The 15,571-nt window shown below is 42.9% G+C and overlaps 1 protein-coding gene across 1 annotated transcript in view; it reads right to left on the bottom strand.

The window, feature by feature from the left end:
* The window catches only part of DGKI (diacylglycerol kinase iota), a 244,967-nt gene that overhangs the window by 82,605 nt on the left and 146,791 nt on the right, over positions 1-15,571 (bottom strand). Inside the window, exons 23-26 of the mRNA XM_019515441.1 lie at positions 10,505-10,574; positions 8,948-8,988; positions 6,800-6,927; positions 6,286-6,411 (exon numbers count right to left, since the gene is read on the bottom strand). Coding sequence (XP_019370986.1) covers positions 6,286-6,411; positions 6,800-6,927; positions 8,948-8,988; positions 10,505-10,574 — 365 coding nt within the window. The remainder of the gene's footprint in view (positions 1-6,285; positions 6,412-6,799; positions 6,928-8,947; positions 8,989-10,504; positions 10,575-15,571) is intronic.

Genomic DNA, 15,571 nt, shown 5'->3' with positions numbered 1-15,571 from the left:
CCCCATGCTCCCCCCTATGCATCACCTATGCAAAGACTTCCAGTTCTTCCTGCTTGTTTCCCAGGCTCCATGCATTCATGTACAGACACCTGAGGTAACTAGTTGACTGCCCTACTTTGTCAGAAAGAATGAGGCCTCCCCTGTTGCCCCTTCCTGCTTCTGCTTCTTCCAGGTCCCCTGCTTTCCCACTTAACTCAGGGCTTTGTTCTCCATCCCCCAGCAAACCTAATTTAAAGCCCTCCTCCCTAGGTTAGCAAGCCAGTCTGCAAAAATGCTCTTCCCTCTCTTCATCAGGGGAATCTAGACTCTTCTCAGCAATCTTTTTTCTTGGAACAGCATCCCACTGTCAAAGAAGCTGAATCCCTGCAGCCAACACCACCTGTGCACCCATGCATTGATCTTCAGGATGCATCTGCTCCTGCCAGGGCCCTTCCCCTTCACTGGAAGGATTGAGAAGAATGACCTGTGCCCCTGTCCCCTTTACCATTGCACCCAGAGCCCTATATTTACTCTTGATCTGGTCAGTGTCACCCCTGACAGTATCACTGATGCCCATATGGATGAGCAACATGGGATAGTAGTCAGGGGGTTGTAGTTCTTCTGTGACATCTCAGATCCAGGTTCCAGGCAAGCAGTAGACTTCCCGGGACAACAAGTCAGGCTAGCAGATGGATCCCTCCATCCCCTACAGAAGGGAGTCTCCAACTACCACCACCTGTACCACCACCTGTCGCTTCCTCTTTGTGGCAGTGATCTTGATCCTCCCCACCTTGGGGATTCCTGGCCTGGCCTCTTCCACCAGTGAAATACACTCCTCCTCCTCTGTTGTTAGTGCTCCATATCTGTTCTTCAGGCAAACCACTGTACGTGAGGATGATGACTTCTTCTTGCTGCCAGAAAATACACACTTTCAGCTTTCAGCTTCCACCTTTGTGGGAGTCCATGCCCTTTTCCTTTTCTAGCACCATCTCCGGCAGTTCTTCCTCCATGGTCCTAGAGGTTTCCTCCAGCATGGAATCAATGAAGTCCTCATTGTGGAGGATGCTTCAGGGCCTTGCTACCACCTCCTATAGCAATCTTGCCTTCTCCCACGGGACACCACCAGAAGGCACCACTCACATTGCAGTCTGATGAGGGAAGGAATCTGCAAGCTGCAGTCTGCACATCACCAAACCAGGACATGGGTGGAATCCTCAGCAGTGTGGGGTCCTGCCTGGACAGACACCTCACAGGTGGAAGCAGAGGAAGAGCTGGAAGTGGCAGTAGCTCTGGTATTGCAACATCCTCCAGCCATGCTTCTGGGTCTTCTAATCTCCTGGCTCTCACTTCATGCTTCTCTGTCCAACCAGACCTTCCTTAGCAAACTCCTGTGTAGCTGGCCCATTTGCTGTTCCTTCATCTGAAGGGTCCCCTTTTCCCTGCAACGTCTTTCCTCTCAGCAAGCTTACAGTAAAGGAACATGAAAGAGTTTCCAAGTGAACTCCCCCTCACTCTGGACTGTACTTAAACAAGGGACTTTAAGTCTTGGTCTAGCTGCTGAGCTTCAGCTGCTAAAATAAAACTATGTAGTTCGTCAGTTCTAATTAAATATCAAAGAATCTTTCTTAGCTTCTCCCTTTTCACTGCTTCCCTGGTCGCCTGGACTGCCTCCTTATATACCTCTCCTGGGCCTGGACTGGGTAGGCCATTTTGTTAGGGCCCTCTGTCACACCCAGTGAGCAATCAATCAGCAAGCAGCAAGCAGCTGCTCAGAGCACACACCCAAGCACACAAACCTGTCAAACAGCCCTCAGCAAGCCAAGCACACAGGCAACCCTGGCTCAGTTACCTTCCCAGAACAGGATTTGGTGCATGGTGCCTCCTCCCTTTCCTCCTCTTGCTCCCAGCAAACTACCAAAGTATCTTCATGAATGAGGACAAGCAGAACCCTTGAACAAATGTCCTGAGAACCAGCTCTTTGAATGAAATAATCCTAAGGATATTGTAGTTAAGAGGATAGGGAGAAAGTGACACAGTTTTGGTGCATGCTCTTCCACATCTGTCCAACAAGTTGCATTTGACCAGAAGAGAAGAGCTTGCATTAGTCAGACTACCTGTATGTTTTTAGTGAAGCACCTAATTACATATTTTGCTGGACTGGACTAGCATGTATAAGTAGGGCTAGTACAAGCACTTCTCTCCTAACCAAATCTCTTCACAGGTGCCGTGGATGCATTTCACACATCAGTCCTATGTTCCTATTAAACTGAAACATGGTTCAGTTCCTGGTCACTGCACTAAGATTAGATAACCAGCCTTTCCGATCTCTCCCTCTGTGGGACACACAGCTCTTCCATCTCAAGGGACAAGCAGAAAGGGTCGGGGGGGGGGAAAGGCAAGGAACTTGAAATATCATTAATCAGATGCCACCTGAAAATTAACCAATAGAAAGCTCACTTAATTAAAAACAAAAGAGTAATTAATTTTCTCCCACAAAAGACCCCTACTACTGAAATCAAATTTCCTGTTACCTCACGGGCTTAAGAGTAGGATCAGTGCCAAACAACATAATTATTTTCAAATTGTTCTCCCTGTATCATCTTCTTTTACTTTTATCCTGACTGGAGTAATTTAAAGCATATCCTTTTTTATGGCTGGTCTTTTCAACTATCCCCCTCTTTTCAAATAGTAAGACTCCACTTTCAAGAGAAGCATAGACTTATGCCACAGATGCTCCGAGGTGCCTGCAGCCATACTCCTTCCAGCTGTGATCTAACCCACTGTCATGATCTAAGATGGGTCAGTCCAAGTCAGTGCTTGAAAAAGGTATGACCTCCAAGGAAAATCCAGAGTATTGCAGAAATAGTGATTCAGTTGATGGCTCTCCTCCCTCAGAGTGAGGACCAAAGTCATGCCCTTGTGTGATATTAATGGATATTAGGCTTATAGCTGGAGGTGTCATGCTGTATTTCAGATGAGGTCTAAACCACAGCCCTGATCACTCATGTCTACTGAAATCTCTGCTGGAACACTGAAATAAATAGGTATCCCCTGTATCTAGTCAGTTTTCTTCTCTGTGTTATTGTATTCTGACTTACTAAAATCCTCCACAGAAGTTATATTTGGAAAAAAGTTATCTGAATGAGTGAACCCTGTGTAAGAGTTTGTATGCTGCCTTCAGAGCCCACAGTAGAAAAGGTGTTTTATATGAATATTATAGAAAAGGTAGTTCTAAAAGGTGTTTTGTAAATATATTATACAAATAAAACTAGATTGAAATAACAATAGGGATGAAAAGTCAAGAACATAAAAGCTAAGAAACACTGGAATTAAGATGGTCTGTAAAAGCTTGATTTGGCTCCCTCGTGTGTATGCATTATACTGTGGTTTTTAATTACATGGCCACTCCTATTTTTTTCCACAGGACCCCTGCCTCAATGAATACATGGGTAGTTTTCATTATTTCTTTTTATCATTCACATTTGGTGTATGCGCCCAGGTCTTATTTCTTGTATACCGTTACAACCCTGAACTGAATATAAAATTGATCTCCTCCTAGGTACTTGTGCAATGTTCTTTTGGCAGTACCTGAGTGCTTCTCTAACATTTATGAATTTATCTTCACAAGCTCCTGTGAAGTGAGGTGGTATTTATTATCATCTCCACTTTATAAACAGGGCTAAAACACGGGGAGATTAAGACCAAATTTGTCAAAAATGAATCCTTTAATTTTATGTGCATAACTTGAGATACTTAAGGCCAGAATTTGCGAAGTATTTAATACTTTTACCGCATTTAATATGTTGAAAGCAGAACACTATGTTGCAACTGTGGATGCTCAGTCCTTTTGGAAATCAGGCTGCACGTGTCTTTTTGGGCATCCAGAAAAAAAAGACATGCCACGGACAGCCATTTGCAAAGCTTGCTTTCAATGTTTTGCCCGCCCTCCCACAGGAACTAATGCCAGAGCATGCCTATCTGAATGAAAGAGTGGCATGCTGAAAAAAGTCGCATAAGATGATGTAACTCCAGGTTCTAGAGTTGAGCGCACTCTTGGGGTTAAAGACCCTTCTCTTCCTGCTCCTATCCATGCCCCCAGTTCCTTCTTCCTCTCCCCTTCTATTCCATTTCCTTCTTCCTGTCCTGGCTTCTTCTCCACTTTTCAGCTGCTTGGCATCTTCTTGCTCTCTCATTTCCACATCTGTTGCTTGCTCCCTTTCTATCTGCATGCATATACTCCAGAATTCCCTGTGTTTGTACATATCACACCTATTATCTTCTGTCCCCCAGTTCCTCTGCTGCCTGCCCACCTCCATGTTCCTTACCACACCCACTTCAACCCCTCCCCACACACTGGCTGTTCATTCTGCTCTGCTTGCTTCCCTCCTCTTTGCTACCTATAAGTGCCAATAACAGGAAATCCTACTAAATTAGTCTCCCTTCTCTTAGTCCCCATGCTTGGCACGGTAAGATCCCCAGTGCCACAAGAAGCAATAACTGTAGAAAAGTCCTGCTCAGCCCCTGCAGCCCTGTATTGGAACGTGCTCCATATAGACAGAACTTTGGAGAAATTTGTTGCCAGAATAACAAGTCTTAACTAAGTACATATTTACTGATATTTGTCAGAAAGTTATTACTTGGTCAAATTCAGGATGATATTGACAGAGACAACAAGAAGCACATCTCTGGGACCCAGGTGAGACCTCTAGCAAATTTCAAGCCTCCAAAGACTTCTTCCAAAACACTGTGAGGTCTAGAGTTTCTTAATGAAACAAACGTATCAATGCAATAACATGCACAAAATGACAATTTTCTCCTAATTTCACTCTCAGAAACAACTACACTGTTTTAGCTGAAACTTTCCAAATACATAAGTACACAAAATGGAAGCAAGAGACAGATGCCTGGCATGGAAAAATATCAATCCAAATAACTGAAGTTATAAGCAACTGAAAATGTGGCTGTACAATGGAACAGATCAGGTAACCTTATCTATAGGGACTAATGCTTGATAAACTCCATGATTCCACCCACGTAAATATTTCCAATCACATTTAATTAATATCATTCATCACAGCAACCAAAACTTTTTCCATATCTAACCATCCTTACTCCACTCCCGTGGGATTACTACCCATCATTTTTATTTCTTCCTGCTTCACATGTTCTGATTTCAAAGCCCTCCATCCTTGTCACAAGAAAGCTACAAACACTCTTAAGCTGATCAGGCTTTCTCTTCAATATTCACAGTCACAGTGGTGGATGTAGAGGAGCAAAATATCAAGACCCTGAACTTAACCAAAATCTTCCTATGAGATATGGCAAAGTACTAACCAACAGGCATCCAGCCATCCCTTTCCATATTTATACTTATAGTTATGAGTGATTTAAGGGACGATTAACTAAAACCCATGCTGTTACTTTTATATCTAGTTGTTCCCTTCCTAAGCATAACTGACTTTGGGGCTTCATAAAATCCCTGGCCCTGGGAGGACCAATTCAGGGGAAATATAAAAGAGGACTGATACACATCAATATAAGCCACTTGCTAGAGCAAAAAAGATGACATTTTTAATTGAATTCAGAATTCAGCCACACATTTCTGTTTTAGTGGCTGATAAGTGGCTAAATTCTTTTGTTGGCTTTGAAAAGCTCATCTGAAAGAAACAGGTAGTTGAGCACTACTTGTGTACCAAGAAGTGAGGAATCAAAGTTCTCCATATATAGCCACATGATGTATTTATATAAAATGAGTCAATGAAGTGTGGGTTTTAACTTGAAGGATGATTTCACTAATTCTCCCCCGAATTATTGTTATCCCCAAGCATAGTGGCATGACGTTGGTAGAGAGGAATGTGTTGCATTGTGGGAGCAAAAAATTATTTAACAAGGCCTGCCTGAAGATACTTTGGGACAGCTAAGGAGCTACCTGTCAAATGTATTTTGCCAATGCTAGAAAAAACAAGGTTCTTGATATGCACCTGGTTCTGAAAACCAGCTCACTCCAAATTTCCTCCAGCTGGGCATCCAGAATTTGAGGTACACAAAAAAATGAGCTGCTTTAGGAATCTGAGTCTATCATTTTAATAGTAAAGAGGAAAGAAATCTGGGGAAGAAAGGAAAATAACAGATGGAGAAGGATGAAGCAGAAGGGAGCAGAAGGAGAGAGAGAGAGAGAGAGAGAGATTGAGGGAATCCATTTATTTTATCGTATCAATGTAACCTATCACATTTTAGAGTTGCTAAAAATGCCAGTGGTGGCAGTGACAGTGCAGCATCAAGCAGAGAAATGCAGAGGGCTCTTACTGCAGCATGTGTGTCTGGCTGGCGTCCTTTTGTTTTTCAGGTACCTCGTAGTGCAGGGAAATCTTGCCCAGGCCACTGTCACTCAGCATCCGCTTTCGAACTGCTGGGTTCCACCGATCAGATATCCTAAGAAAACAAGGAGCAAGGAAAAACAAATTCTCTCCTCAGAGATCACCTTTCACAAATCAAGTACATCCATTCATTCTCAGCACTTCTCTTGCCTACACAGTGAGCGGGATTAGCCCAGGAGTTTTTGATCCAGCCATTGGAAAAAAGGAAACAGACACCCTTTATAATTCCTGGGGTCTGCAGGCCACTTCAGGATTGCAGGAAACAATATGTGAACCTATGCCTTAGAGAAAGAGTTGGGTTTTTTTAGCATTATATTTGTTTACCCAGGTCCTTACTTTAATAACTGCCTTTCTCCAACCTATCCGCAGAGCATAAGAATAGAAAAGCCACTCTGGGAAAGCTGCAAAAGACCAAAACCCTATATGGGAAAGGAAGTGCTCACCCAGAGGCCTGTTCCACTACCAGATCGGGCATTCCTGGAGGTGTCCCCACCTGCTGTGACACCACCAGCTCAGGGTCCAGGATAAAAATCTCGTCCTGCGAAATTTCCGTCACAAAGTGCAAATGTTCCTGTTAGAATGGAATAAACCATGAATAATAAGTCATCATTGTCATCCCTCTGTCAAGAAGCCATGCTGGCAGAAAGCTAAGCAAAAGTTGCCCTGTCCTGCAGGTTACCCACTTGAGTCCCCTGGGGTATGCATGTGTGGGTGAGTGGATGTGGGTGTGTGGGTATAACCTCACCTCACATTCCAAGTGAGTGAAATCCTAACAGTCAATGGCAAATATCAGATTCACTTCCCTGGGGCCAGGATTTTGTCCTAAGTGAGCTGCAAGTATCAAATCTATAACATTGCTCAAAAGGCCAGTTACACCTCTATCTAGTGCCCCAATTGGTCTTTATTTAATGTTTTGCCAGCAGCTGAGTGACATCTCCCAGAGAATAACTGAAATATCCACAAAGACAGCTAAGGCTTGCATTTGTGGCTGAATCACTGCTGTCAAGGATCAGGTCTGCAGCCCACACCTGCAGGCTAGAAATGACCTTAGCACAGGAGAATATTTCAGAGCCTGGTGCTGTTGTTGCTGCTGCTGTTTTACATTTCCATAATCTCTCCTCTTCTTCTCCATGCCCTACTTTTACCTCATGCCCTCCTTCTGCCTTTTCCTGCAATTCCCCTGAGAGACAGAGGAAGGCTCAGATATTTTGTTACCCTTTCCCTTTCTAGAATTACCAAGGTAAGGGGTGAGGGAGTCCACCTACAGTCCTGTCTTGGTGAACCATCATGAATCCTGACCTTCCATCCCATGGAAACAGGGACATAGGGGGATCAAGGACATAGGGGGGGAAATCATCAGCTTTACAGATAATAATCGCGGCTGTGCATAAAACTCAGCAGTACCATATTCCTAGGGGGTCGAGCCAACAGTTTATTTGCTTTGATATGTTTGGGCTCATTTTCCTCACCTTGCCTATGAGGATGAATTTTAAATTCTCCAAAGACTAAAGTAGCACCTCATCAGTGCTAACACCTGCTTTTGTGTCAAAACAGTGTCTTGTGTACAGACATTCCTTTCAGGAAATATGTAGGGAATTAAACCAAGATCTCAGCATCTGGAAGCAAGAGTTTTAACTGCCTAGGCTTGACAACAACTCCCCTGGATTGGGGAGATAGGAACAGGCTGATAGGTCTATTTTAGGTGTCCATGGTCCCCCAGGAAGCCACTCCTCCCCACCACAGCACTGCACATGCAAGCAGCCCTCATTTCAGCTACCTAGCTGTGGGCTGCACCATCCCAATCCTTGGGGCACAGGTAAACAGCAAAAGCTGGAGGGAGAGAAGTGGAGCCTGGAGCCCTACGTGCCATTGTAACAAGAACTGCAAGAAAAGTAGCAGCTGCATGGGAGCATGGGAGCTCCACTTTAACCCCTCTTGGATCACATGTGGCCCACAAGCTACCAGCTGGACAGCCCTGGTCTATTTTACATGGTCCAGAAAGGGACAAAGATGAAGATGGCTGGCATATTACAGTTACATTTTGCATGCTGGTACAAAACCATCAAGTAGCCCATTGTGATTAAAAACTAAATCCAAAAATAACTGCATGAGCTACAATACTAAATAAGCCTTTCAATAAATATTATATGATTATCTGTCCCAAAGCCTTAAACTAGTGGAATATTGGTTTTCTTGTGAGCATTTTATACACCTGTAACCACAATTTGCAATTTGTAACTTCATACAATTTCCACAGACATCCAATGTCATAGGCAGAGGATTTCAGGTGAGTTATGAACAGCAGGAGAGATAAACTCTTAAAGATTCTGCTTTCATGCATATGTCCTTAGTAATAGAGGATAAGAAAGAGGAACATGGAAAACTGTGATTTATATATCAGCTTATTTGTAGATAGAAGTATAGAACATCAGCTGGAATAAATTTTCAGTGGAGCTGTCTCAGTCTAAGAAGGTGGCCCAGAATATTTTTCAGTTTTCTGCAAGATATTGGTAAAACTTTAGGACACACAGGAACAATGTGGCATAACTTTAAAAAAAATCTATAGAAACAATAACTGGATGGAGAATTACCTGAGATCTGTCAATGCGGTAAAAACGATCAGCAGAAGTTGCTGCAAGAAAAGAAAAAATACTGAGATGGGTTAAAAAAAAAGGACTGAGCAGAACAGAATGCACAAGGTAAACTAAGGTTTGGCCAGCCCTAGTTTTAGACAACCTTGGCTTCACTGGAGTCAGGTCAGCTTGTACAAGGACTGAATTTGGTTCATCATGTACGTGCTCCTGTCTTCATAGGCAGGCATTGCAAAGGCACAGTTTAACCAAACATGGCATTAAAATTCAAAACACAAATATACATCATAATTACAGAGGAATAAATCTGAGGGCCATTGTCAAGTTTATTAACAGTGTCCAAGTCTTATACAGCAATTTTCATCAGTATACCTCAAAGCATTTTACAAAGGAGGTAGGTAACCCTTACACCTGCAGTTAGTAGTGCCTGACAAATCCTGCTAAACACATGTTCATTTTGACAAAACTCATATTCCCCCTGTCCTTTACCCTGCCATAACCGTTTTCCACTAATGGTTTAGAAATTTTATTATTGCCAGGAATGTTCACAGAAACAGTAAATTATAAGTATATAACGTAAAAGCATGGTAGGAAAATTTCAGATTAAGTAGCAGCCACACCACAAACCTGATACATAGAGTTCCATTCTTCTAACCAGACTAAAGAGATACCATATGGTTTACTCGCCCATTCAAATCAGCTCAAAATCTGAGTATCTAATACTCGTGACAAAATGCCTGTGAAGCAACTGTAGTTCAAATCACTGACTAATTATTAATACTTCTTAAATTAATAATAAATTCAAGAAAATTACAATCTATTCACAACCCGAGGAGAACAAGAAGGGAAAATCACCATGTAAATAGTCTAATCACTTGCCTAGCTGTTTAGCAACTTAATTTACTATAACTGGAAGCATTTCACAGTTGTTTTCACTGAATGTGATGTCTGTTTAACCCCTGTACACAGTTTGGACCATTATATTACTGAGTGGGCGTGTCTACACGTTCATTAATGTGCCTTAGTTACTTCTAATAAGAAGTACTAACTGAATGCGCAATAACTAGAGTTACTGAACAGCAGAGCGAGCACAGTTTGTTAGTGTCACTTACTGCATTTTAGCCTAATAATACTGTGCAGTAGGCTATTAGCATGATTAATAACCACTATACTACTGCGCAGTGTTATTGGGCTAATGTACAGTAAGCATCTCGTGTAGAGGCGCCCAGTAACTAGCTTCATAATTGGATTTTTTATGCAGTAGCACAGTCAAAAAAGATGAAAACCAAATCAAAACAAACAAATCCAAAAACCCAGACCCACCTTTGGTTGCAATTTCATTTAGGAAAGAAAACAAAAGAGGACTTATCATTAAGGAGAGAACTTATTCATGTAAGACAAAAAGCATACTGCCCATAATCTGGCACTTCTTTCTAAAATGGGACTGTCCAGTTTAGCTGCTAATCCTAATCTCTGGAAGACGTGGCAGACCTAAGGTAAAATGGCAACAAGAGGCTCTTGTATGTGAATGAAATAGATACATGTAGCAAACCTTACCATCTAGGAAGCACCATCTAGGAGAGAGCTTCTGAACAGAAATTACTCTTGTGAAGGAACTTTCCTGATCCTGGGTGAGGAAGGGAAATAATGTTTTTAAAAACTTTCCTTGGTCTAAAACTGGATTATTTACAATCCTGACTGCTTGAAAAGTAAAATTTAAATAATCTTATCCAACCGGATCTGTTCCCTGGGATCATGACCCATCAACATAAGCTGCAGTAGTGAATGTGATATTATCAATCCCCATCGCATTCTCTGCCATCTCCTCCTTTTGGCTCAGCAGTCTCCAAAGCCCCAGATAGCTGACTCAGTTGCCCATTATTTCACACAAGAATTTCTCATTTATGGAGATGTAGCATGGTGAATATTGTAATGGAAGGAAGATGTCTAAAGACACATACTCAGAACAAATATGTAAACAGTAAGTAATGTATCCTCATCACCGAGCTGGCATGTTGTTTTCATGTCACCTTCCCTTCACGAATCTTAATTTTCTTAGACTGTATGCTCATTAGAGTAGAGACAGTTTCTGCCACTTTGGAAAACATCAACACATTGCAGGAGCCACTAGCATACGAACAAAAAATAGCCTTGCATTCACTGATATCATCAACTCCCTGTCTCAAAGGGACACTCTTTAGGAGCCAGCCAATGTACTGTAACAGTGGTCTTGGTTTTCCAGCTGTGCTCCACTGAACCCTGGGGTTCCTCAATAGATCATCAGGGGCTCTGCAAAGAGACTAGGAGGTAATGGCTGCATGGGCTTGGAGGTGCTGTGCCACCACTGCTCGGCCAGGTTGTCTGGCTACCTATCAGCTCACATGGCCCATGGTGCCAGAGGTAGCAGTTCCTTGGCAGAAGTTATATGAAATTTGTTTGTTCTTTGGCTTCAGCAAGTTTGAAAACCATTGCATTTTTAGAACAGGTCAAAGGAAAACTACGACAGAGAAATACCAGCCTCCCAATCCCTGCCTGAGAAAAGTCTCCCTGCAGGGCTGTCAGTCTTGCTTGCTCTATACCAGGGATAAGGAACGTCCAGCACATGGGCCAGATCCAGCCAGCAGTGGACTCCATTTCCCAGCCGCCCCTGCCTCCATGGCTTGTGCTGGTCTCCATGGACACCTGAGCCTCAGCCACGCCAGCAGTACACGCGGCAGAGCAGAGCAGGGGGCTGTCCTGGAGCTGCTGGGATCTTGTGGCGGGGCAGCTTGCTCTGGAGCCAGGGCAGAGCCGCGATCCATAGCCTGCACACTCTGGGCAGGGGCACGCATGCAGGGGATCATGGCTCTGCCCCAGCTCCAGACAGGCTGTCACTGCTGCAAGGAGCCAGCTGGGAAATGGAGTCCCCAGCTGACCAGCAGTCTGAAGGTTCCCCATCCCTGCGCTATACAGTGCAGAAAGGATGTCCAAATTTAAACTCTAATCCACTCTATGGTAGTATGTTGCCCTGCCATTAGATCATTAGCCATCTTCCTGCTCCTGCTGATGGGACAGCTGGATTGAACAATTTACCAACAAAGAAGAGAACACAGTGGGATCGCCCACAAGTAAATACCCAGAATTTTGTAGATTCATGGCCAAATTGTTTCCTCGTTTACTTCCTGAGCAGCAAAGGACAGGATATGAGCACAATTTAGAATATGCAATGCAAATGGATAACAGACTACGGTGGAGATGTGCCAGGTTGTAGAGGTTAAAGATGATTACAACAATAATGGGAAAGGAAGATGTTTTGAGAGACCATTGCTTTATATGTAACTCGTATTTTTGTTTACTTGGGTTTGGGGGGGTGTTCAGTTTCTTCTTTGTGAGGCAAGGGCAGAAAGGTTGTGGTATCTCCATCTCTGGAAGTTTTTAAATGCATATTAAGCAATTATGTGCTTGGGAAGTTCCTGTCTTTAAAGCTAGGGACAGACATTACACATAAACCGGTTTAAGTGATCAGAAACTGGTTTAAACCTGTAACAGAACAGATGTTCAGTGAACATAAACCAGCTTGAAAATGGCTGAAACCGGTTTGAGATAAACCTCATTGAATGTAGTATCAGACTTAACTCATTTGGGTCAAACCAGTTTATGCAATGTCTGTCTCAGACACCAGCTGGTTTAAGCTAAACCACACACTCCCAGCATCCCGACATGCTCTGTGGGCTGGGTGGGGCTCTCTGCTCCACAGAAGGGCTGGCCCCTCCCCTCTGCTCCCTGGCTGCAGCTCTGACAAAGACTGAAGGCTGCTCCCCCCACACCCCCTCACCACTCCCTGCTAAGCAGGAATTCCCCCCTCCCCTCTGCTTGTGGAGAGGTGTCTGTGTATTAGCTAGCAGACCACATGCTAGTGTCCTGCCAGACCCTAGCCATGCCCCCTCAGCTCAGCCCAGTGAAAGGGAAGGGAGGGCTAATTTAGTGCCCAATGGCTTCTACCCTGAGCCACTGCAGGCAAGTGCCTACATTTCTGGGATGTCTGTGCAATTACAAACTGGTTTAGCCTAACTAGGTTAAACTAACCTGCCAAGATTGAATTAATTCAGGCTCAGGCTTTTTGAATGTCTGTCCCTACCCTAACAGGGAGTTAGATGAGATAATGACACCAAGTCACTTCCAGACCTGTTTTTCTATTATTTTTTTCCTCTTAAAGAGCCATCACCAGGGTGAACTGAAAAAAGGCAGATCTCCAGAGGGATTTTATAGGATTACACTTTTTAAATTCAGAAGACGCATTACAAATATCTAATCCAGGCATAGGCAAGATACAGAAAATTATGGAGAAAGAAGAGAATCCAGGGCACAAATTACATTTCAGCTCTTTGTTGCACTGGGTTGCAGAGGTGGGAGATCTGGCATTCTCAAGAATTTTTTGGTTGGTTTCTTTATCCCTAAATGAGGTTGTAATTTTAGCCAGGTACCAAGTAAATAAAAATTTCAGTTGATCAGAAACTGTGTTCTGGATCCGTATGTTAATATGTATTAATGTGTTGCTCGTCCACTTATCTAATGATATCAGATATCTTCACAATGATTTGAAATCAAATGAGATTATACCAGTATACATGCATGCCTATTCTTGGCTTCCCTGGTATTCCTAGTCAGCAGAATACCTGCACTGTCTAGTTTTGCAATCATCTGTTACTATGATTATTATTTAGTGTTTTGATGGACTGCATAGCTCATTTCCCAGCCAGGTGGATATGTATCAGCCTAGCACGAGGCTGCTGCAAGTTGTTAGCAACTTCCTTGGTATCGTGCCAGGTTTTGCAAGATTCATCTTATTAACTCTGCCTCTGGGCTTGTTTCTAGCCATCTATCATTGGTTTCCCTTCCTGACCATACAGGATGGAAAAGCAAAGGCTGCTCCACAGACACCGTACACAATGCCTCAGCATACCTGGAGACTTGCCAGTTTGCTAGGGTCCCTTATCTGAGTTGGCTCTGCAGTTTTAGCTTGTTTTCTGACATAAAGTCACTACCAATCCTCCACCCCCCAAAATAAAATTACCTCTCCATTTCAAAACTTACACATACTTTGATTGAGCTATAAAGCCTACACTCATTTATTGCTAAGGTTTACCTGTCCTTTCCTTCATTTGTCTCTGGGTACTACAGAGTTGCTTCCTTGCATCCACTGCCCTGTGTCTGCATGCAACATTATGCTTAAGTCCTTGAAGAAACATAAGGAATAGGACAGTGGAAAATCCCACAGCACCGTCTGCTTATGTTATGGTTAATGGGCTCACTTAGTGGTCAAAGAATCAGGTTTGAAATGTACAGAACTAGGCAAATTCGATAGAATGTGAGGTCCCCTCCCTATCAGGACTGCATCAGCCCTCATCTTTTTAAGTTCCTCCCAAATGTTTAAAACTGGAAATGAGAGTCGAAATGTATTTCCATTTCCACAGACAGAAGCAAGACCTTGCTTAGTTGATAGGTCTTATCTATATGTAAGTCTGTGTGCTGTGGGTGAGTCAAGAACTGGTTGAGGGAAAACTATAGCCTACAGAAGCAAGTGTGTGTGTGTGCGCGCGTGTGAATGACTGTGCACATGTGTGTGCTTATGCAAACATACAATTATTTACATTATATACCCTGCAATTTGAGGATGGGGTGGGGGTAAAGGATGTGATAAAAGAAGCAGAAGAGGAAAAGAAGAAAGTTTCCTAGGCTATGGTTATATCAGAGGAAGGAGGAATGACAGCAGACACGGGGAAAGGACCTGCCAGAAGATGCAATGGAAGAAACAACATTGCTAAGCACAAACTCAAAGTATAAATTATATGGGCTTCCTCCATGACTTCACTGGACACAGACCAAGTCAGTAACTAAACCAGACTGGACAGGTATCATTCACATGAGAATGAATTGATGTGCATTAGTCATGTTTGAGGAGAAAACACTACAAAAAAGAAATGTAGCATTATTTTTTAAATTTGAAGCTGGCCTCATTGATATAATTCCTGCTGACTCTCCCCATTTCAGACAGTACAGAAAACCCAGGAGAGGAATACAACTGCTTATAGGATCCAAAAGTACCTCTGACATCTTATTAGTGTGATCTGAAGATGATTCTATCAAATGAAGCACTTCATTCTTGCTACTGTTCTGGTTTCTCTCCCTTTCCATAATTTATACTGGGTTGTCAACAAAATATGTAACACCTTCCAACCTCCACAAATTAACCAAGCAAGAGAATTTGTAACAAGAACCCATAGAGTGTATATAATCATTTGAAGATATTGTGAGTAAACAAATAGAGGAAACAAAACACAGAGGTAGTGCATTCAAAATAAAATATCATAAAGTATTGATAGAGTGTTAGAAGTGTCATGCTGACTCGTACTCACCGAGACAGTTAAGCAATTCATTTATAAACCGCAAACTACAGGGGAAAGAACTGGGGGTGGGAATAGTTGCTGATATTTCACATTTGAGTCCTCTATTTTGCCTTTCCACATCCATATCCACATAGTACAGCATTTTCTCTCCATCAGTTACCTTTGCATGAAGCAGCCATTTTGGTTTATTCTGGTTAAGTACTTTTTTTTTTTTTTTTTTTTTTTGTAATAGGGGGGC

The sequence above is a fragment of the Gavialis gangeticus genome, unplaced genomic scaffold (genome assembly GCF_001723915.1).
Source record: "Gavialis gangeticus isolate Ggan-Ray unplaced genomic scaffold, GavGan_comp1, whole genome shotgun sequence".
Classification (NCBI taxonomy): Eukaryota; Metazoa; Chordata; order Crocodylia; family Gavialidae; genus Gavialis; species Gavialis gangeticus.
Note: the sequence above shows the minus strand (reverse complement) of the source record. Positions and strands in the feature narration are given on the sequence as shown.